The following is a 24265-nucleotide window of genomic DNA, read 5'->3' as shown; positions in this document are numbered from 1 at the left end:
TGGATTAGAATGTCGTCTAGGTAAGGTGCTACAGCAATGCCCCTCGGTCGTAGAACCGCTAGAAGGGACCCTAGCACCTTTGTGAAGATTCTGGGAGCAGTGGCTAAACCGAACGGAAGAGCCACAAACTGGTAATGTTTGTCCATGAAGGCGAACCTCAGGAACTGATGATGATCTTTGTGGATAGGAATATGCAGGTACGCATCCTTTAAGTCCACGGTAGTCATATATTGACCCTCCTGGATTGTTGGTAAAATTGGTTTAGAATTTTTAGATCCAGAATTGGCCTGAAAGTTCCCTCTTTTTTGGGAACTACAAACAGGTATGAGTAAAAACCCAGACCTTGTTCCGCTGTTGGAACTGGGTTTATTACTCCCAATTTTAATAGGTCTCCTACGCAATGTAAGAATGCCTGTCTTCTGAAGATAAGCAAGACATGTGGAACCTTCCCCTTGGAGGAAGTTCCTTGAACTCTAGAAGATACCCCTGAGAGACTATTTCTAGTGCCCAGGGATCCGGAACATCTCTTGCCCAAGCCTGAGCGAAGAGAGAAAGTCTGCCCCCTACTAGATCCGGTCCCGGATCGGGGGCTACCCCTTCATGCTGTCTTGGTAGCAGCAGCAGGCTTCTTGGCCTGTTTACCCTTGTTCCAGCCTTGCAATGGTTTCCATGCTGGCTTAGGCTGGGAAGAGTTGCCTTCATGTCTGGAGGCCGCAGAGTTAGGATTCGATCCGTTCCTGAAATTGCGAAAGGAACGAAAATTAGATTTATTCTTAGCCTTGAAAGGCCTATCCTGTGGGAGGGCATGTCCCTTTCCACCAGTAATGTCTGAAATAATCTCTTTCAATTCCGGCCCGAAAAGGGTCTTACCCTTGAAAGGAATATTAAGCAATTTATTCTTGGACGACACATCCACCGACCAGGATTTTAGCCAAAGCGCTCTGCGCGCCACTATTGCAAACCCTGAATTTTTTGCCGCTAACTTAGCCAATTGGAAAGCAGCATCCAAAATAAAGGAATTAGCCAACTTTAGTGCGTGAATTCTGTCCATGACTTCATCATATGGAGTCTCTTTTTGGAGCGAATTTTCTAGTTCCTCGAACCAAAAATACGCTGCCGAGGTGACAGGAATAATGCACGAGATTGGTTGAAGCAGGAAACCTTGCTGAACAAATATCTTTTTTAGCAATCCTTCCAATTTTTTATCCATAGGATCTTTAAAAGCGCAACTGTCCTCAATAGGAATAGTTGTGCCCTTAGCTAACGTTGACACTGCCCCCTCAACCTTAGGAACCGTTTGCCATGCGTCCCTTCTGGGGTCAACAATGGGGAACATTTTCTTGAATATAGGAGGTGGAACAAAAGGTATACCTGGCTTTTCCCACTCCTTAGTCACTATATCCGCCACCCGCTTGGGTATCGGAAAGGCATCAGCGTGCACTGGGACCCCTAAGAATTTGTCCATCTTGCACAATTTCTCTGGAATTACCAAAGAATCACAGTCATCAAGAGTAGTTAGGACCTCCTTAAGCAGGGCGCGGAGATGTTCTAACTTAAATTAAAATTTTACGACATCAGTGTCTGCCTGCTGAGAAACCTTTCCTGAATCAGAAATTTCCCCCTCAGACAGGCCCTCCCTCACTGCCAATTCAGATTGATGTGAGGGTATAACTGATAAATTGTCCTCAGCACCAACCTGCTCATCTTCTGTATTTAAAACTGAGCTGTCACGCTTTCTAGGGTAGGATGGCAGTTTGGATAACAGATTTGCTATAGAATTATCCATTACTGCTGTTAACTGTTGCATAGTAACAAGCATTGGCGCGCTAGATGTACTAGGTATCGCCTGCGCGGGCAAAACTGGTGTTGACACAGAAGGAGAGGATGAGGAACTATCCCCACTACCTTCATTAGAAGAATCATCTTGGGCAATCTTATTCAATGTGGCAGTACTGTCCATATCTTTGTTTGGACGCTATGACACAATTTGCACAAACCTTACATTGGGGGAACCACCTTGGCTTTCATACAACACAGAACATAAAGCCTCTGAAGGTATAGACATGTTAGACAGAATTTGGCAGGCTAATAATGCAATAAAAGCGTTTTTAAAGAAAAGCGTTACTGTCCCTTTAAATAATACAAAACAAAATTTTTTACCACAGAGTCCTAATGCCCCTGAAAGTATTGCACACCAAGTTTCAAGACTTTAACCCTTAAAATGGAGCAAAACCGGAGCTATTTGTTAAATTAGGACAATTTTAGTACACTACGAAATCACAGCCACAGCCTTGCTGCGGCTTTTTACCCTTCCCTGAGAGCTTATTCAGCAATGAAATAATAACTTCAGAGTCCGTTTTAGTATGCCACAGGACCCCTCACATGAAGCTGCATGCACTGCCATGTAAGTAAACTGCGCAATTGAGGCGCGGAAAACGGGGCCCTCCTTCCTCTGCATAACCAGAGTGAAGGGGCCTTCCTGACTGAAATAGCCGTCTAACTCAATGCCAGGCGATAAAAAATGTTCCCAAAAAGTGCTTTTAAGTGCACAAAACACTCTAAATGCCATTAAAATATGAAATAAAACAATCGATTTAGCCCACAATAGTGTCAACCAGTGTATTAGCCCATTTGTAAGCCTTAATCTGTTATGAGTCTAAAGAAAATGGCTTACTTACCCCTTAAGGGAAAACTGACAAGTCTTCTACCATTAACATGTCTTGTTAGAAATATGACTGATCATACCTTGAGCAGAAAAGTCTGCAAAACTGTTCCCCCCAACTGAAGTTCTCTGGGCTCAACAGTCCTGCGTGGGAACAGCAATTGATTTTAGTTACTGCTGCTAAAATCATACTCCTCTTCATCCTTTTCTGTTTTAGAGTAAATAGTACAAACCGGCACTATTTTAAAATAAACTCTTGAAAGAAGAATAAAAAAACTACAACTAACACCACATACTCCTTTACCATCCCCGTGGAGATGCTACTTGTTCAGAGCGGCAAGAGAATGACTGGGGGGCGGAGCCAGAGGGGGAGCTATATGGACAGCTCTTGCTGGGTGCTCTCTTTGCCATTTCCTGTAGGGGAAGAGAATATCCCACAAGTAAGGATGAAGCCGTGGACCAATGTTGGAGAAATACATGAACAAATAACCCCTCTTTTCTGTAGATATCTAAACTTATATTGAGCGCAATTGCCTGCAAAGTTTTGTTTAAATACATTAACAAAAATGTATAAATTTACACCAGTTTCCTTATATCTTAAAGTGTAACTAGATCTCAAACTAAAAATAAAAAAGATCTTCTGCTTACGGTTCCAGTTTAGCTTTGTGATTACACAAAACACAATTAAATTCTGCACAATATTTGTACTGTAAAGGGACACTGAACTCAAAATTTTTCTTTTGTGATTCAGATAGAGCATGCAATTTTAAGCAACTTTCTAATTTACTCCTATTATCATTTTTTTCTTCGTTCTCTTGCTATCTTTATTTGAAAAAGAAGGCATCTAAACTTACATTCTTGCATTTCAAATAAAGATACCAAGAGAATATGATAATTGGAGGTAAATTAGAAATTTGCTTAAAATTTCATGCTCTTTCTGAATCACGAAAGAAAAATTTGGGTTCAGTGTCCCTTTAAACAAAGCACCTGCAGAAATGTGCTGATAGTTAAAGTGAAGGTAAACTTTGGTGAATGAAAGCCCGGTTTTTTAAAAAATACTATTAAAAACAGGGGCACTTTCATTCATCAAAGTTTAGAAGGCAGCCGTTTTGTTAAAAAAAATTACCTTTTTTTCTTTTCACTGCTACAGCAGATTCCCTCACCTAGAGATCCTCTATTCACACGTCAGCAATGACTAATCCTGATTCCTCCAATCACAGCTTTCCCCCCAGGGTAGTCATTGCCTGAGGACATGCTGTGATTGGAGGAAGCCGGATTAGTCATTGCTGACGTGTGAATAAAGGATCTCTATGTGGGGGAAGCTGCTGTAGCAGTGAAAAGAAAATAAGGTACATTTTTTAACAAAACGGCTGCTTTGTAAAGTTTGATGAATGAAAGTGCCCCTGTTTTTAATAGTATTTTTAAAAAACGGGCTTTCATTCACCGAAGTTTACCTTCACTTTAACAGAGTAGAAACACTGCATATTTAAATTCCCTTGTGTACAGCTGTTAACTCATTTTGTGTAAATCTCTTAGCTACAATACAGGGCTATTAGACACTGCTATGACTTGAAATAGAAAGCAAGGGGTTAATTCATAAACAAAAAAAATAGACATTTCAGCTCCATAGAAAGTAGACTGTAAATTCTACAACTCTAGTCCAATATGACAATCCATGGGTTCACTTTTTTTTTTTAACATTTCCCAAAACATTTAACAAAGTACCGGAGATGGCAGCTCACAGCAGAACTATGTCATTGTGTACTGTATAAAAGCAGGTACTAAAATCTTAATTACCAGTAGCATTACACTGTCTATATTGTTAAATGTGAACCCTGCAATTAAGATGTAAATTTGGCTGTGAGCATCAAAAGAACAAACCTTAAAGGGACAGTCTAGTCCAAAATAAACTTTCATGATTCAGATAGGGCATGTAATTTTAAACAATTTTCCAATTTACTTTTATCACCAATTTTTCTTCGTTCTCTTGGTATTCTTAGTTGAAAGCTTAACCTAGGAGGTTCATATGCTAATTTCTTAGACCTTGAAGGCCGCCTCTTAAGAATGCATTTAAACAGGTTTTTCACCACTAAAGGGTGTTAGTTTATGTTTTTCATATAGATAACACTGTGCTCGTGCCCCCGAAGTTACCTGGGAGCCATCACTGATTGGCTAAACTGCAAGTCTGTCAAAGAACTGAAATAAAGGGGCAGGCTGCAGAGGCTTAGATACAAGATAATCACAGAGGTAAAAATATATAAATATAACTGTGTTGGTTATGCAAAACTAGGGAATGGGTAATAAAGGGATTATCTATCTTTTAAAACAATACAAATTCTGGTGTAGACTGTCCCTTTAACAGGGGAGTTATTTAATAGTTTTACAACTTTCAAATGCCTTTTTGATTGAGACCAGAATTTAAAATGCTATAAAAATATAAGCAAGTGTTCCCCATCAGCATTTAAAAGACTTGTGTTCTGCTTTTGGATGATCATTTTTATTTGCCGATGAACATGAGATGCTGGGATACACATTGACAGGAGGAGGCTGGTGGCCATTTCAAAATGGCCAAGGGACATGTAGTAAGTACTTTTATTCGAAAACTACATATTTAGCAAAATTGGGCTACAGTTTGAACTATTTATCCTAGTAAACGTAATCCGTATGATTAAGATTAACATTTTTTGGGTTGACTGTCCCTTTAAGTTATAACACAGAAAGCGCTGAAATCTGACCTTTTAAAGAGCTAGCAGATAAACCCTTATCTAAGCCCTCTTGTAAAAATTGGAGAATGCTAGGAATTCTGAAGAAATGCCAGCTGAAACCTTGTTTTTCACACCAGGAAATAATCTTGTGATAGACTTTTCTTGTAACAGACTTTCTGGTCTGAATTACGGTTTCAACTACTGCATCAGAAAAACCACTGTTTTAAAATCAGGCGTTCAATCTCCAAATCTTCAAGTTTAGAAACTCGAGATCTTGATAATAGAAGGGGTCTTGAGACACTAGGTCACGTCTTGGAGGAAGAGACCACAGAGGACAACTGGACATCTGTGACAGATCCGCAGACCAAGTTCTGCGTGGCCAAGCTGGATTAATCAATTACTGATGAGAGCTCTTGTTTGATCCTAACTATAACTCTTGGCAGTAGAAGTTTAAGGAAATATGTATGCAAGATGAAATGACCAGGGAACTTCTATAGCATCTATAAATTCTGCCTGTGGATCCCTGGATCTTGCAGAATATCTGTGACGTTTGTTGTTTAATTGAGAAGCCATCAGGTCTATCTCTGGTAGACCTTGTTGATCTTCAATCTGGTTGAAAGCAACGAGATGAAAAGACCATCCCCCTGGATGAAAGGATTGCAGACTGAGATAGTCTACTTCCCAGTTGTTCGCGCCTGGAATATGAATTGCAGAAATAGTAAATTTAGGAAATCTCCTTCATCGCTAGGGAATCCCCCTTGATAATTGATATAGGCCACTGCTGTGACATTGTCCAAATGAAAACACAGATAAAAGTCTGTTCTTTCAGGAGAGGCCAACTCTGAAGGGCCCTGAAAGTAATTGCAAGTAATTCTAAAATATTTATTGGCAACCACACCTCCTGAGGACACCAAACTCCTTGCACTCTCCAGGACCCCAATACTCTCACCACATTATGAAAGAAAATAATGGATTTACTTTGCTTTATCAATAATAATAATAAAAACAGGAAAATAAAAATAAATTTGCACAACTGACCAGAGCTTTCTCATACTTCTAGTAATGGCAGATCACAGTCCTTCCCACATCTCATTTCTGAGCTATAACATTTGATGCCTCTGAGCAAACTTTTTTTAAAAAGTGAAAAATATGTATAATATTTAGAGTAAGTCTTTGGCTGTTGTATTTTTTTATTTATGGAAAATAAGATAGATATTAAACTTTCTCAGGGTCATATTTTACTTACACTAATTATTGTAGATGACTGGTGTAGAGGTCAGATCAATTCCCAATAAGTTGGAGCATTCGGCACAGAGGTGGGCTCGGATTCCAAGAGCCAAGATGGTCCCGTTAGCTCTTAGTCAGTTAACTTTATCGTACCAGCCATTAGCAGTGCTCAACCAGTATAAAATGTACCATACATTACAGTTAACAATTAACTAAGTATCAACAGCATAACCAGAAATAAAACTACATTTGTATCTAAATAAATATCTTACATTTTGTAAAACTCATTAATGCGCTGTGCTAATTAACACAATAATTGACTATTCTTAAATACTAATATCTCTCCATATATATGCATATATTATGTCTCTGTATTAATGCAGTCTCTTTTTGGCCTGACTGTTACATGATTCTTTGTCATTTGGCAGTGGGACTGACCTGAGCCTAACCTCTCACGGCAACCAGCAGCCTATTGCTCGGGGCAGGCAATCATTCATCTGGAGCAAAAATAGAGGACAGCACTTTCAGAGCTATGCAACATCTGATCCAGGCTACAGAAGAGGTGGTGAAAAAAGAAGACAGTGTGTGCACAAAATTGTGGCGTGCACCAACAGAAGTGCATGGTTTTCAGATAAAAGCTTATTCAAACGTGGCTGTGTGCAGGCACGGACACACACCCTGATATAGTTGCACCAGAATCACACAAGCTTACTCTCATTGGTCAGGTGGCCCTCACAGCCCTTCATCTCATCAACTGCTGTAGTATACATGAAAATACAGAGTCTTGTTGCGGAGTAATGAGTAAGAGTTGTCCAGTTTGAGTAAATAGACCCCCTCCCCAGGGTACTCATGGCTGCCCGCCTGTACTTCACGATGACTGTCTCTGCGAAAAACTTGCATAATTTCTCCATATCGACTGCGCAGACGATACACAGAACCACGCTCCACATCCCCTTCCCGGCTATGCCCTGAAAAAATATAAATTAGAATTAAGTTATACTGGTTTGGTTCTGTTTGTTGGGAGACAAATGGCACCACACAAACAAATTCAAAAGGCAACATTTACAAAAAACGTAGGCATTATTTATTCCTTCTCTGTATACTGATTGAGACGTGCAGCAATCGCCCAGGACCCTCCTTAAGATCTTAATTATATTCACTCAAATAGCACAGCACTACGGTCAGGTGCACGCCAACACAAGGGTGCTGTATATCCTTATCAAACAAAGTCCACAAACGGTAGCACCATAAAGTAGGTTAAAAGAGGTTTATTTCATCACACCTGGGTCAAAAAAAGTGACGTTTCGGGAACCAAGCCCATAATCATACATGTATGATTAAGGGCTTGATGACCGAAACGTCACTTTGTTTGACCCAGGTGTGATGAAATAAACCTCTTAACCTGCTTTATGGTGCTGCCGTTTGTGGACTAAGATCTTAATTAGGGATATGACTAGCTCAAAATGCTACTATCATTCAAGAAAGAAAAATACTTATAAGCTGTAGGACTGGTTGATAATGTGTTAACTCCAAATCCTACAATAGGTGGGTTGAGTTCAGCAACTCATGTGGAGGAGATCAGGCAAAAGAGGCCGATAGTGGTCTGGGTGAATCAGAATATGAAGATAAGCGTCCTGTAAGTCTATTGTTGACATGAAATCACCTTGCTGAACAAAAGGCAGAATAGTCCTTATAGTCACCATCTTGAAAGTTGGGACTCTTACAAAATGATTTAAAGTTTTCAGATCCAGAATTGGTCTGAATGAATCCTCCTTCTCTGGGACAATGAACAGATTTGAATAAAAAAAACCAAACCCTGTTCCTGTAGAGGAACTGGAACAATCACCCCTGAAAGCTCTAGGTCTGAAACACACTTCTGTCAGTATATGGCTGGGTTAGAATACAATGTATTTAATAATTATTCTTTAAAACAACCCCCAATTAAAATGCATATGCGAAACAATTAAAATCAATATTTATTCCTAAATTCTTTACGATAAGTTAAAGTTATAAACACATGGAATTATATTTATAGAAACCAGATTATGAATCAAATGATATACCCGTATGCTGTATAATATTCTATACAAAGACCATAAAAATATACCTTTACAATTTACCTTACTCACAATAATCTCGTATAAAATATCACAATAAAATACCAGAATCTTCTGTTATTAACCAATAACTCTAGTTCAATGTTTAATATGGATTACCAATTTACTATGCTTAATTTAGAACTACCAGGGATTTAATCACAATAACCAGTTTATGTACAGTTCTGAAAGCGTTCACTATAATGACTGACTTATAAATCTGGAGTGTAAAACCCTGTCTAGCAAATAAATGATTTAACACTGAATGTGACTGGTTCCAATTTAGACAGGGCTATGGATATAACTTAAAACACAAAATATGGTTTTTAAATTACTAGCTACAATTTAACTATAGCCTTAGTGAATGTCTGATTAAAATATTAAAAATATGGTTTCTTATACTTTACCCAAATAACCAAATTAATGTTTCAGCTTCCAGAATTTCTCCAATAAGTCCAATTTCACCTCATAAATTAAGAGAGGTATTTTTGCAAGATGGATAAAAATTAGGCCCAGATTTGCTTTAGAGAGACTGGCTTCCAAGGCAACAGTTTGTCAGTCCAAATTCAGCACGCGATATAACCCCACCCCTTTTTATTCTAATCATTGGTGAAATTGGAAACGCCCCACGGAAGTTTGTCTTGTGATAGGCCCCCTGATCTGAACATCTCTTGGTTATTTGGGAGACGCCTCCCTGAGTAGCCATTTATCTTTTGGCTGCGATACAATCTCTGATCTATAGGTGGCAGCAGACACCCAGAAATGCAGTTTCATTTTTAAACACTGCTAATAGTAAATACAGTTCCTATATATTTTTATTTAATATACTATAATTTCTTGTATTAATAACTTAAGTTCAATATACATGGGACCGTAAAGTTCCATTTAATACAATTTTATTCTGAGTATTTCAAGACTAGGCATGAATATATTCCACTTATAATATCTTAAAATGCGTTAAAAACATTTTCTATGAAAGGATTTAAAAAGATTATAATACCTTCATCATGGACTCAATTACTTTCTCAGTTATCTTAAAGGGACAGTCAAGTCCAAAAAAAACTTTCATTTTTCAAATAGGGCATGTCATTTTAAACAACTTTCCAATTTACTTTTATCAACAATTTGCTTTGTTCTCTTGGTATTCTAGTTGAAAGCAAACCTAGGAAGGCACATATGATAATTTCTAAGCCCTTGAAGGCCGCCTCTATTTTATTTACTTTTCACAGCAGGGGAGAGCAAGCTCATGTAGGCCATATAGATAGCATTGTGATCACGCTTGTGGCTAGTGGCAGACACTGCACTAATTGGCTAAAATGCAAGTCAATAGATAACAACTAAAAGTCATGTGATTTGGGGCGGTCAGAAGATGCTTAGATACAAGTTAGTCACAGAAGTAAAAAGTGTATTAATATAACAGTGTTGGTTTTGCAAAACTGGAGAATGGGTAATAAAGGGATTATCTATCTTTTTAAACAACAAAAATTCTGGTGTTGACTGTCCCTTTAATATCACATACATACCTTGAGATCAGCAATCAGATTTATATTGGACTACTTTCTCATATCAGTATAAATATTGCATATCTGTATATCACTTGCTGAGTGTATAAAAACATATGATGTTATTTATATTTTTCATTTAGCAGACATTCATTCACATTTAATATTATACAAACAGACAATTTCCCATCCATTTATTTGTACCTATTATTTAATAGTCTGAGGCACATATTTAACGTTTGAAAACTATATATATGATTTGTCCAAACTTCGAATCCTTAAGACTTCTATGTTTTCAAAAATACATAGGTTAAGACATGTTGAAATCTTGATTCTTAGGTTTTCAGCTTTCCATATTACCCTTCTTAGGCATAGACCATCTCCCAGATTCATGTGTTCATATTTAATAATGTTGTCTGAATATATATATTCATTTGAGTATCTTAAACTACATGACAATTTGGCATAATTCCTTTATCTGAGATCTAGTTTCCCATGTGCTGTAGGTAACTTGAGTTCAGATGCCTTCTCAACTGAGAATGTGTATTAGATCTCAGCAGGGACAATTTAAAACTTAGATGAGGACAGCTGTATCCTCTGAGTAAGTTTGTATATTCCCTTATTCTTGCAGATGGACCGTCTGTTCCTTACATGGGAACTGTGAGTTTTATTATTCATCTTGGACAGGAAACCCATTTATGGGCATATATCTGTGGGCTCCATATGTTAACATTTACTTTGAAGTGGCCCACTGGCCTTATTTATACAACGGTCTAAATTATTTGTTCTCTCCTGTGTAATTTTGCATATTGAGTGGGGGAGGATTGAACTTTGATGTGTGGTCAGCCAGGCATCTAATGTCTCATGATCTCAGAATTGCAATACACAGAATGTGTCCAGTAATAAAATAAGCATTTTTAAATTGAATATTATCTACTGACATTCACAGATACCCTGACACTTCAGAAAAGCCTGAGCCTTCACAGGGTTTGTTGGAACATGGGAAAGAAAGAATCTTCCCATGGGAGGTCTTATTCTGAAACCTATTTGATATCCCTGTGAAACAATATCCTGAATCCACTGATTTTGGACAGAATCTGCCCAAATGTCTTGAAATCATTTTAGCCTGCCCCCCACCAGTTGAACTGGATTGAGGGCCGCACCTTCATGCAGTCTTAGGGCCTGTATTTGGTTTCTTATAAGGCTTAGACTTATTCCAATTTGTGGATGGTCTCCAATTGGAACCAGAGGCCTTAGGGGAAGGAGTGTTTTTTTGTTCCTTAGACTGACGAAAGGAACAAAAACGATTGGGAGCTTTAAATTTACCCTTAAATTTCTTATCTTTGGGCAGAAAAACTCCCTTACCCCCAGTGATAGTGGAGATAATAGAATCCAATTGAGAACCAAATAAATGATTACCTTGAAAAGATAATGATAGTAATCTAGATTTCTGCATTCCATGATTTAATATCAATTTTAATAATATCAAATATAGCATCACAAATGAAATGATTAGCATGTTGAAGTAAAACAACAATGTTAGACAAATCAGGATCCAGTAGCTGCTCTGCTAAATTGTCCAACCAAAAAGTTGAAGCAGCAGCAACATCAGCTATAGAAATAGCAAATCTACAAATATAGCCAGTATGTAAATATGCCTTCCTAAGATGAGATTCAATCTTCCTATCTAAAGGATCTTTAAAATAAGTACTATCTTTCATAGGAATAGTAGTACGCTTGGCAAGAGTAGAAATAGCGCCATCAACTTTAGGGACTTTCTGCCAAAGCTCTAAATTAGACACAGGTAAGGGATACAATTTTTTAAACCTAGAAGAAGGATTAAAAGAAGTACCAGGCTTAGACCATTTCTTAGTAATCATATTAGAGAGATAGCATCTGGAATTGGAAAATCTTCCGGAGTAACCTCAGAATTCAAACATTTGCTATTCTTGTTATCAAGAGGACTAGATTCCTCAATACCCAAAGTAAACAATACTTCCTTTAACAAAGAACGGATATATTCCATCTTAAAAAGAAACTTCATCAGAATTATGAGAAGTAGGAAGAGACCTTTTACGTTTATTTGAAGGCGGAATAGCAATCATAGCCTTCTCTATGGCTGCAGCAATATAATCATTTATATCTACAGGAATATCATGTACATTAGACTGTGAATGTTTAACAGTAGATGTATTTGTACTTTTATAGAAACTTTATCAGCATGAAATAATTGCTCATAACAAGTGCCACATACTTGAGCTGAAGAAGGAAGATCAGCCAATTTACAACATACACACTTAGCTTTGGAAGATTTGTTTTCAGGCAACTTGGTTCCTACAGTAACATCAGAGGCAGGATCAGTTTGACACATCTTGAAAAATTTAACAAAAGAAAAAACATTTAAACAAAATATCCAAAAGAAATTGCGTCAACAAAGACGCAAGAAATGACGTGACTTGCATCACAACAAACGCAACCTTCACACCAAAAATGACGCAATAAATAGAAGTATTTTGCGTCATTGCAAGCTTAATTTGCCTGCGAAATTTGAAACAGACCAAAGTTACAACTAGCTGAAACCTCAGGTAAGTAAAAAATATACAAAATTTTTCCAGAACATAATTTTATGTCAAGACAGGAGGCTTCATATTTTTGCATAATTCTTTACTGAAACCAAAACAGCAGCAAAGAAAAACTGAAAGGAAGAAAAAATAACATAGCAACAGTGTATAATCAATCAGGATACAGCATAGCAATAAAGAGTCCAGAACAATCTAAGTCCTTCCTCTTTTCTTTGCTGCTACCAAGACAGCAGGTCACGTATTTCTTTTGAAGTATTATTATTCAATATAAACTGTTATATCATTAATTATATCATTCATTTCTAAGTATTTATTTAACTATTTTATTCTATTTAGTTTATTCTAATTATTGTTTTTTCTTATGTATTGTTATCTTTTTACTTTTATTTTTTAGCAAAGTGTATTTATAGTACTTGGTATTATGTACTACCAAGAAATTTTATGCGCCAATGTACTGACCATAAAAATTATAATAAATTATAATAAAACTAATATCTTAATTTTTTACAGGATACAAGATATATATTATGAATTTATGAAAAACCTCTGTGTATATAAAGATAGGATTCCAAAATTGTGTAGAACAGAAATCTTCTATATAAAACACTTCTATGGGTATTGTGTGTAAAAAATCTATATATGTATATATAGACACACCGAGAGAAATACAAAAGAAAGACACTTGATAGTTAATTCATAGTCTTAGTAAGGTTGGTCTGTTATGAATGTATATCCATAAAACGTTCAAATCTCATAATAGAGAGATGCCAGAAAAGTCAGACCACAGTACCTTATAAAATAATTTCAGTAATCCAAATCTTGCAGATGGTATCTTCTATTATTGTTATTCCTTAATTGTAGGGTACTCCCAACAGGTTACGTTGGAGTGGGCTTTTTTACCCAAATCTTGGTGCCTCTATAGTGCAGCCTTGTTCCAGCCAGCAATTCCACCGGTCTTGGCTCAAACGTAGTTACATAGAACAGAGAAGAAAAAACAGGCGCACAGGGCACGATTCAAGTGTAAAAGTTTTATTACAATGTAGCAAACGCACAAGTTTTAAATGCACTTACTAGAGATAAGCAAATAATTTGCATTGAACAAAAACTCCTGGAATCTGCAGCTTCTGTTGCATCGGCACAGATGGTTCACCTCCTCACGATCCTCAACCTGAGCGTTTGACCGGGCTGTGCATACAGTTTGTTCTGCTCTCCCAGAGTTATGGTAGCTTGTGATAGAGGCCAGCTATCACAAGCTACAGATTTTACATCTTTTGGATGAAGCCCTTTTGTCTGGCTCTCCTTTAGATCCTTTTGCCATTCGAGAATGGGCTTTTCAAGGTTTTTGCTTCCTTGGCAACGCCAACGTAACCATTTCTACTGAACGCAGAAGATCTGCCCTTTTGAGAATTAATCCTAGATTGGCTGTTCTCGCTGTTGAGGAAGCAGGCTCTTCAGCCAAGGGTCTTCTCTTTGGAGAACCCTTTTTGGATATCATGAGGCATTATGTTTCCACCTTTACCTCTATTGATAGGATTCAAGCCTCCCTTAGAAGAGTTTTCAATCCCTCTAATCGGGTTTTTGGCAGGGCCGGCAGATTCAGGGGTCGTCTGCCCGGCGGTCAACAGTTCATGGTTCAGCAACGCCAAGCAGTTGCTTTCCAACAGTACCCCCCTCCTATCCTCAGAGAACTCTCTTCCCACCAAGATCTCGAGCTGTCAGGACCAGATCAGCCCTTCCTAGACCCACCTTACCTCCAGGCCCTCCCGCTACCCAGAGTGAGTACTCCTCCTTTGTTCCTGACTTCTTTCCCCATATCTCCCTTTGCAGGCAGACTGTCCCTTTTTTCCCCCATACGTGGGATTTAATTTCTCAGGATCCTTGGATTGCTCAAACAGTGAGAGGCTTCAAGCTGGAATTCATATGCCCTCCCTTCCAGAGTGGTCACCCAAAACCCCTGAATCTTTCAAAATCAAATATAGACCTTATTGGTTCAGAAGTTCAATCTCTCCGTCTCAAAGGCGCAATAGAGGAGGTTTCGAACCCAGAGGAGGGGTTTCTAAGCAACCTCTTTCTAGTAAAGAAAAAGACAGGTGGATTTCGTCCTGTCATCAACCTTCGGGACTTAAATTACTTCGTGGTATACCGCCATTTCAAGATGGAGAGTATCCACATGCTCAGGGACCTACTCCGTCTTGGGGACTGGTTCATCCGCCTAGACTTGACAGATGCCTACCTTACGGTCCCAGTGTTTCCAGACCATCGGAAATTCCTCAGGTTCCTCTGGGACGACAGGATATGGCAATTTACTTGCCTTCCTTTCGGCCTCAGTTCAGCTCCTTGGTGTTTCACTAAACTTCTAAAGCCCGTCATTGCAACCCTCAGAGGCAAAGGTATTCACCTTATCATTTACCTGGACGAAATTCTCCTCATGGCAGAGGATCGTTCTTCCCTCCTTTGTCACTTACACACAACCTCCTCCCTTCTTCAAGGGCTAGGATTTGTTATCAATTCGGAGAAGTCTGCTTTAATCCCCTCTCAGAAAGTAGAATTTGTAGGTTTTCTCATAGACTCCACCTCAGGTCTGCTCCTTCTATCTCAGGAGAAGACCGACAAGATCAAATTAGAAATTCGAGAGGTGCTGGCGTCCCCCATGGTATCTATCCGCCAGCTTTCCAGAATCATCGGGCTCCTCGCCTCCTCCATTCAGGCAATTTTTCCTGCCCCTCTGCATTACCGAGCAATGCAGAGGCTGAAGATTCAATCTTTCAGAGAATGCCGTTCATATCATCAGATGATTTGTTTGAACGAGGAGGTCCGTGTAGAGATGTCCTGGTGGCTCCTTCACATGGAATCCTGGAATGGCAAGGCTATCTTTGGATCCTCGCCAGACTTTGTACTCTTCTCAGATGCCAGTCTTCTGGGACCTCTGTGACGGGGGGGGGGATCTTGGTCCCCTCTGGAACAGTCGTTACACATCAATTGTCTAGAGCTTTTGGCGGGCTCTTTTGCCATTCGCTCTTTCTCCAAACAATTTACGAATTGCTGCATCCTCCTCCGTATGGACAACATATCTGCGGTCCAATACATCAATCGCTTAGGAGGTACGAAATCCAAGATGCTATCAGATCTTGCCTCAGAATTGTTCAGGTTCTGTGCCTCCTGCAACATTTCTCTCCGGTCTCAGTATATTCCTGGAGATTCCAATACTGTCGCGGACTGGTTTTCTCGTTTTTGGAGAGACTCCAGCGATTGGCGGCTTCTTCTCCCCGTTTTTCTTAAAATTCAGAGAATATTTGGTCCCTTTTCTGTGGACCTTTTCGCTTCCAGGATCAATCATCAGTTGCCTCGTTATTTCAGCTGGCTTCCAGATCCGGGGAGCAAGGCCTCGGATGCTTTTCTGCAGAGCTGGCCTCAATCCGGAGCTTACGCTTTCCCTCCCTTCTCGCTCATCACGAGAACACAATAATTACCCCCTTTTGGCCAATGCAGCCCTGGTTCCCACTTCTTCTGGAGATGGCTGTTTCTCCGCCTCTTCTTCTGCCCAATCAGCTCGACATACTTTCAGACCCGCAAGGAGAATCTCATCCCCTGATTCTCCAGGATCGCCTTTCCCTGCTAGCTTGGCAGATTTCAGGGGATCCTGGAGAATCAGGGGATGAGGTTCTCCTTGCGGGTCTGAAAGGAGAACCTCATCCCCTGATTCTCCAGGATCGCCTTTCCCTGCTAGCTTTGGCGGATTTCAGGGGATCCTGGTCTTCCGAAGGCCTTTCTAAAGACGCTCAACTTCTCCTTCGAGAATCTTGGGCCCCTGGCACCAGGAAATGTTACGCTTCAGCCTGGGCGTCATGGGTTAGTTGGTGTTCTCACAGGCAGGTTGATCCCTTTTCAGCTGCTGTAGTTTTTATTGTAAATTTTCTTTCTGAACTTTTTTCCCAAGGGAAAGCTTACCGCTCCATTAATGTCGTCCGCTCTGCAATTTCGGGTCATTTTCCGGTTGATGGTAATCCGATTGGAAGACATCCCCTAATTTGCCGGATTTTAAAAGCAATTCGATTGAAGGTTCCACCTCCTGCTCGATATTCTCACCTTTGGGATGTTTCCATCATGTTGTCCTTTCTTAACAGTTGTTTGGCCGACAGTTGTCGGCCAAATTGGCTATGTTACTCTGCTTGGTTTCCTTCCGCAGAATTTCAGATATCCGTGCGCTGGACATAGAAGGCATTTCCTTTTCCCCTGAGGGCGTTACCTTTTCTATCTCTTAACGCACAAAATCCATGTCCATCCTCTACCCATATTTCCCTGAGGATCCTCAACTCTGTGTGGCTCTCTGTTTGAAATCTTATCTTTCTAGGACGATTTCTTCCCGCCCTTCTTCTGGGGGTCAATTACTAATCTCCTTTGTTCCCACCTTTCGCCCCGTCGCTTCCCCCACTTTAGCCAGATGGGTGCGTTGGCTCATGTTCTCCGCAGGCAAATCTTTCGTTTGGAGCTCATTCCGTTCGGGGTGCAGCTGCATCCAAAGCTCTTTTGGTGGGCAGTAATCTTGAAGATATCCTTAAAGCCACAGATTGGTCTTCTTCAACCACCTTTTCTTGTTTCTATTATTCTTCACGATTCTGAGTCATTACTTTTATTGCGTTAAAATTGCAAAAATATGAAGCCTCCTGTCTTGACATAAAATTCAGATTATTATAACCTTGGTGACTAAAAAAATCTTGATTTTATTAAAGACAGGAGGCAAATATTTTCCCACCCTCTTTCTTCTTGCATCTCCCGGTGTAGGATTAAAAAAAAAAAAAGAAGAAGTTTTAGGATAAAGATATTGAAATGTTATGTATGTTCATGGTTATGTTTTATTCTATAGTTCTGTACCTAAGAGAACAATTATTATTGTCATTTTTATTTCTTTTTTTACAGTTTAATTCTGTGGACTGGATTTTTTCTTGCATCTTTCAAGGCTCGGCTAGGATCTTCCACAAAGCTTCAAATTCCGTGCTTCACAGGATGTTATTGATGTTCGTTCTTCTGTAGTCTTTCAAGAGATTCACCAAAGAAAAGAGGAAGGACTTAGATTGTTCTGGACTCTTTATTGCTATGCTGTATCCTGATTGGTTATACACTGTTGCTATGTTTTTTTTTTGTCTTCCTTTCATTTTTTCTTTGCTGCTGTTTTGGTTTCAGTAAAGAATTATGTAAACTTATTCGCCTCCTGTCTTTAATAAAATCAAGATTATTTAGTCACCAAGGTTATAATAATCTGAATTGTCCATGCTGAAACTGTGAGACTGGAAAGGGAAATAAACATAGACCTGACTCACGGCAAATATATGCAATATATATTTAAAACTTTAATAATATAAAGTGCCAAACATAGCTGAGAGTGTCTTAAAAAAAAATAATATATATATATATACACACACACACACACACTTACCTGAAGACACCCATCCACATATAGCAGACAGCCAAACTAGTACTGAAACATATCAGCAGAGGTAATGGTAGAGGAGTATAATGTCGATCTGTAAAGGGAGGTGGCAGATGAATCCCCACGAGTGAATTTACAGAGAGCCTTAGAATAGATTTCCCATAGGCGAAAACATGGCATCATCAGGCAATACTCCCTTCACATCCCTCAGACAAACACTGTACTTTGAGAGGAACTGGGCTTCAAAATGCTTAGAAGCGCCTTTCACAGAAGAAATCAAGCATGATATGCTTCACCATCCTTCAACGAAGGCAAAGTTTGTAAAACTTAAGTATGAGGTGGGAGGTGTATTTATAGGCATTATGAGGTTTGGGAAACTTTGCCCCCTCCAGGTAGGAATGTATATCCCATACGTCACTAGCTCATGGACTCTTGCCACTTACATGAAAGAAAACAGATTGTGTTAAAAACAGCAAACAACTTACTAGTTTTCTTCCTAAATGAGCACTTAAAAATTCTCAGTGTAGCCACCGCCTGCAGCTAAATAAGGGCGTCACCATTACAAAACCTAAGTTCTATTGTCACATGATTTTTGCAGCAAAGGTCTTCTACTAAGCATTGACAATAAACTGACTGTAGCAATTTTATGATGTCCCCTAGCAAAAATTCAAAGGAAAATCTGATCCTTTGGCTTCATGTTAAGACCCAAGCCCCTTGTGGTGTTGCGAACAGGAAGTAATTAACCCTGCACAAATGAAGTTTTAAAAATAAAAAAATAAAAGTGCTTAGCTTTTTTATTACAACATTGAAACAGACTAACACTGTTTCCACACACAGCCTTGTTAGCAAACACACTTTTAATTCAGGTTGTATGTGTGTCCCTGATTGTCCTCAGCAGAAGAGATTGATAAGGGGGGGGGGGGGGAAAACGGTTCCAACATCATGGGATCCATTACTTTATAGAAACTCAGTGTAACTGAGAAAACCAACAATTACAGGTTTTTTTTTGTACAGTTGTATTACAGGAAAAGGGGGGCAACATAAAAAGTATATTGCAAAGATTTGTTTAATACATATAATTATTGAATTTGTATTATGAGCTCAACCTGTTTAACATTCCGGTAAGTTACTCTTTTGTTGTACATTCTAGGTTCCTTGGACTGAAGTAGGGTGGGCAAGATTCTCCATCTTACTATTAGGGTGAGTATAGAATCCAGTCCAGGTTTTAAACTGGGTTCTCTCTCTCTTACCTGCTGAGGCTATGTATGGGGGGGGGGGGTTACAGATGAAGGAAACAGCTATACCTGCATGTAATACTTGCAAGTGTCAAACAGACCTTATTATTTGTCTGGAGTTTATGCTGGGAATCCTCTGTTTTGTCTGCTTTGCTGGACAATTATATTGTCTGTCTGAGATCCTGGTTATTTACAGTTTGCACCAGTATTCAAGTTCAGATAGCTGGTGGTGGTGTGTATTGTGCATATAAAGACTTAATTTGTGCCACTGCTGACTCTCTGGGAAGGTGTAGTGTTTGAATACGGGTGCATTGGCCCTCACAGCATATGTGCATATGCCACTGAGAAACAGTAATAACTTTTACCAGAAGCATTTTTGCAATTGGAAGTATATTGCTGCTTCTATTTAACATTCAAATGCACCTTGCACCCTGGCAAATTTCAATTTTGACCTTTCGATCCCTTTAAATGTAAAAAAAATCCAATACAACCTGGATAGCAGTGGATTCCGAAGACGTGTGGTGCAAGTAAATGTCTGAGACACAATATGTGTAACAAACTATACACAAAAATAAAAGGATTTCAACTTTGGCCTTCGGGTGGGGTCTGTGAGTGCGGAAGAAAATTGACCTCCCTTTGTTTTTTTAATTATTAATATGTATTAGGGTGTTTTCCCCTGTTTCTATCCCTTTTAGCCTGATACCTTGAGGACAAAGCTAATTACTTTCTTTTAACGTTCCTCAATTACGACTGCACTGTTTTTTCTGTTTTACTCTCTTACTGTTATACACACACAATATATAGTCACTGAACCTTGCATTTGATGATCCTGTGGTTCATATTTTATCCCCATTACAGCTCACAAAACAATGTCAGCAGAGTAACAGTCTATGCAACATTTTCAAGATTAAAAGTTCAACATTTATTTATTTATTTATTTAAGGGACCGTCTAGTCAAAATTAAACTTTCATGATTCAGACAAGGCATGCACATTTTTAACAACTTTCCAATTTACTTCTATCATCAAATTTGCTTTGTTCTCTTGGTATTCTTTATTGAAAGCTAAACCTAGGTAGATAAATTTGCTAATTTCTAAGCCCTTAAGGGTGCCTCATCTCAGTTTTTCACAGCTAGACAGCACTAGTTCATGGGTGTCATATAGACAACACTGTGCTCACTCCTGTGGAGTTATTTATGAGTTAGCACTGATTGGATAAAATGCAAGTCTGAGAAAAGAACTTAAGATAAGGGGGCAGTCTGCAGAGGCTTAGATGTGAAGATAATCACAGAGATAAAAAGTGTATCAATATATCTGTGTTGGTTATGCAAAACTGGGGAATGGGCAATAAAGGAATTATATATATTTAAAAAAAATAAATTCTGGTGTAGACTGTCCCTTTAAGTAGTTTTAAAAAATAACCTCACCATTTCAGCACAACATGCTGCTCATCCTCTCTGTAATTATATTTATGATTCCACAAAACATTTTTCCTGTAAAGTGGTCCTTGTCTTCTAATGTTATAACTCAACATATTGTGAAGTGTCTATGCTCGGATATTCTACAAAGCTTCAGTATTTGGTGACATTTTACGAGTAAGCGATACTAATACATTTTACTTTAAACCTAAAGTGAAAGATTATTTTTTTTTAGAATAATAAAAAATAATAATAATAATAATAATAATAATAATGAGAAAATAAGAGATATCCAATATTTGATCTCTTCAGCCACTACACAACCGAACACTTGTACATTACAGTTATAGAAACAAACATGAAAAAAGATCTATTATTGAAAGTAATTATTAAGAACTAAGAGGGTCAAAAATGTTGGTCTCCCAACCCCTTCCCCCCTTTTTTCAATTTCTTCCCTTTACTTAGATAGGTTTCCTTGAGGTAAAAGTGATCGGTTTTAAAAATTTTACTTAATATGTTATGTTGGTGTAGTTGTTAACTGTATTACTTTGTTCAACTTCCAAAATATGTTTTGGACTTATAGTGGGTGAATGATCAAACATATTGAAAAATAGGGCTTTCACGCTATTTACAAAATGAACTTAAAGGGACACTAAACCCAATTTTTTTTCTTTCATGATTCAGATAGAGCATGTCATATTAAGCCACTTTCTAATTTACTCCTATTATCAATTTTTCTTCATTCTCTTACTATCTTTATTTGAAAAGGCAAGAATGTAAGCTTAGGAGCCAGACCATTTTTGGTTCAGAACCTGGGTCGCGTTTGCCGATTGGTGGCTAAATCTAACCACCAATCAGCAAGTGCTATCCAGGGTGCTGAATAAAAAAATGGGCCGGCTCCTTAGCTAAGATTCCTGCTTTTTCGAATAAAGATAGCAAGAAAAATTTATAAAAAGAGAAAGAAAAAAAAGAGAAAAAGTATTCAGCACTTAGCAATTGTGATCACCCCAAACAAACACAACTACCAAAAGCCTTAATTTGCTGCCCAAATAACCAAACAATAGGTCAAACCAAGGCCCCCGCCTAGGAAAGACTGATGTTAAAAACAGAAAAAGAATGGGTAAAAAAGATCAGGAAATAGGGAGCAGGGAAAGAGTGCTTGGAAGTATAAAGTCACAACCTGAGTAATTCTAAAAGGAGTAGGTTATGTAGGGTTTGTAATTCTATTGTATAAAATAATACGCAAATACACAAATCTTTAAATTGATATTAAGTGCCGGCAAAAATAACAATTCTTATAAATGTAAGCACAAACAGTCCCACTTTTCTTGAAAATAAAACAACGTTGATTCCAAGATATCCCACGTGCAGAAAAGATGAATTCCAAATTCCCAGTCAACGTGCTTAAAATAAGTAGAATACCTACTTACTCAGAATTACCTCAATCATATGAGGTAAGTGCTGCTTGTATACACAATCTGTAGACTTGTCAGCTACTCAGACGGTCTGTGATCCACTGCAAGGCTGCTCAATATCATTCCACTTCCCACTTCCTCTTGTTGTCAATACAGATAGAGGGAAGACAGAAAAACATAATTTATGTATGAACTTACCTGATAAATTAATTTCTTTCATATTGGCAAGAGTCCATGAGCTAGTGACGTATGGGATATACAATCCTACCAGGAGGAGCAAAGTTTCAAAAACCGCAAAATGCCTATAAATACACCCCTCACCACACCCACAATTCAGTTTAACGAATAGCCAAGAAGTGGGGTGTTAAAGAAAGGAGTAGAAAGCATCAACAAAGTTATTTGGAAATAATTGTGCTTTATACAAAAAAATTATAAACCACCATAAAAAGGGTGGACCTCATGGACTCTTGCCAATATGAAAGAAATGAATTTATCAGGTAAGTTCTTACATAAATTATGTTTTCTTTCATGTAATTGGCAAGAGTCCATGAGCTAGTGACGTATGGGATAGCAATACCCAAGATGTGGAACTCCACGCAAGAGTCACTAGAGAGGGAGGGATAAAATAATAACAGCCATTTTCCGCTGAAAAAAATTAATTCACAACCCAAATTATAAGTTTATTTTCATAATGAAAAGAAAAAACTTAAACATAAGCAGAAGAATCAAACAGAAACAGCTGCCTGAAAAACTTTTCTACATAAAAACGGTAGAATTTAGTAAATGTATGCAAAGAAGACCAAGTTGCTGCTTTGCAAATCTGATCAACTGAAGCTTCATTCTTAAAAGCCCATGAAGTGGAGACTGATCTAGTAGAATGAGCTGTAATTATCTGAGGTGGGTCCTGACCCGACTCCAAATAAGCCTGATAAATCAAAAGCTTTAACCAAGATGCCAAGGAAAATGGCAGAAGCCTTCTGACCTTTCCTAGAACCAGAAAAGATAACAAATAGACTAGAAGTCTTCCTGAAATCTTTAGTAGCTTCAACATAATATTTCAAAGCTCTTACCACATCCAAAGAATGTAAGGATCTCTCCAAAGAATTCTTAGGATTAGGACACAAAGAAGGGACAACAATTTCTCTATTAATGTTGTTAGAATTCACAACCTTAGGTAGAAATTTAAATGAAGTCTGCAAAACCGCCTTATCCTGATGGAAAATCAGAAAAGGAGATTCACAAGAAAGAGCAGATAATTCGGAAACTCTTCTAGCAGAAGAGATAGCCAAAAGGAACAACACTTTCCAAGAAAGTAGTTAATGTCCAAAGACTGCATAGGCTCAAACGGAGGAGCCTGTAAAGACTTCAAAACCAAATTAAGACTCCAAGGAGGAGAGATTGATTTAATGACAGGCTTGATACGGACCAAAGCCTGTACTAAACAGTGAATTTCAGGAAGCTTAGCAATCTTTCTGTGAAATAAAACAGAAAGAGCAGAGATTTGTCCCTTCAAGGAACTTGCAGACAAACCCTTATCCAACCCATCCTGAAGAAACTGTAAAATTCTAGGAAGAACACTATGAAATATAAGTTTTACAAACTCGATAATAAATCTTCCTAGAAACAGATTTACAAGCCTGTAACATAGTATTAATCACTGAGTCAGAGAAACCTCTATGACTAAGCACTAGGCGTTCAATTTCCATACCTTCAAATTTAATGATTTGAGATCCTGATGGAAAAATGGACCTTGAGACCGAAGGTCTGGCCTTAATGGAAGTGGCCAAGGTTGGCAACTGGACATCCGAACAAGATCCGCATACCAAAATCTGTGAGGCCATGCTGAAGCTACCAGCAACACAAACAACTGTTCCATGATGATCTTGGAAATCACTCTTGGAAGAAGAACCAGAGGCGGGAAGATATAAGCAGGTTGGTAACACCAAGGAACTGCTAACGCATCCACTGCTTCCGCCTGAAGATCCCTGGACCTGGA

At 38.5% G+C, this 24265-nt stretch overlaps 1 protein-coding gene across 1 annotated transcript in view; it reads right to left on the bottom strand.

Annotated features, from left to right (window-relative positions):
- Positions 1–6539: 6539 nt before the first annotated feature.
- Positions 6540–24265, bottom strand: part of TMED8 (transmembrane p24 trafficking protein family member 8) — a 51858-nt gene continuing 34132 nt past the window's right edge. Inside the window, exon 6 of the mRNA XM_053689263.1 lies at positions 6540–7562. Coding sequence (XP_053545238.1) covers positions 7345–7562 — 218 coding nt within the window. The 3' untranslated portion in view covers positions 6540–7344. The remainder of the gene's footprint in view (positions 7563–24265) is intronic.

The sequence above is a fragment of the Bombina bombina genome, chromosome 1 (assembly GCF_027579735.1).
Source record: "Bombina bombina isolate aBomBom1 chromosome 1, aBomBom1.pri, whole genome shotgun sequence".
NCBI lineage: Eukaryota > Metazoa > Chordata > Amphibia > Anura > Bombinatoridae > Bombina > Bombina bombina.
The sequence above is the reverse complement of the archived record's forward strand: the minus strand, read 5'-3'. Positions and strand labels throughout refer to the sequence as shown.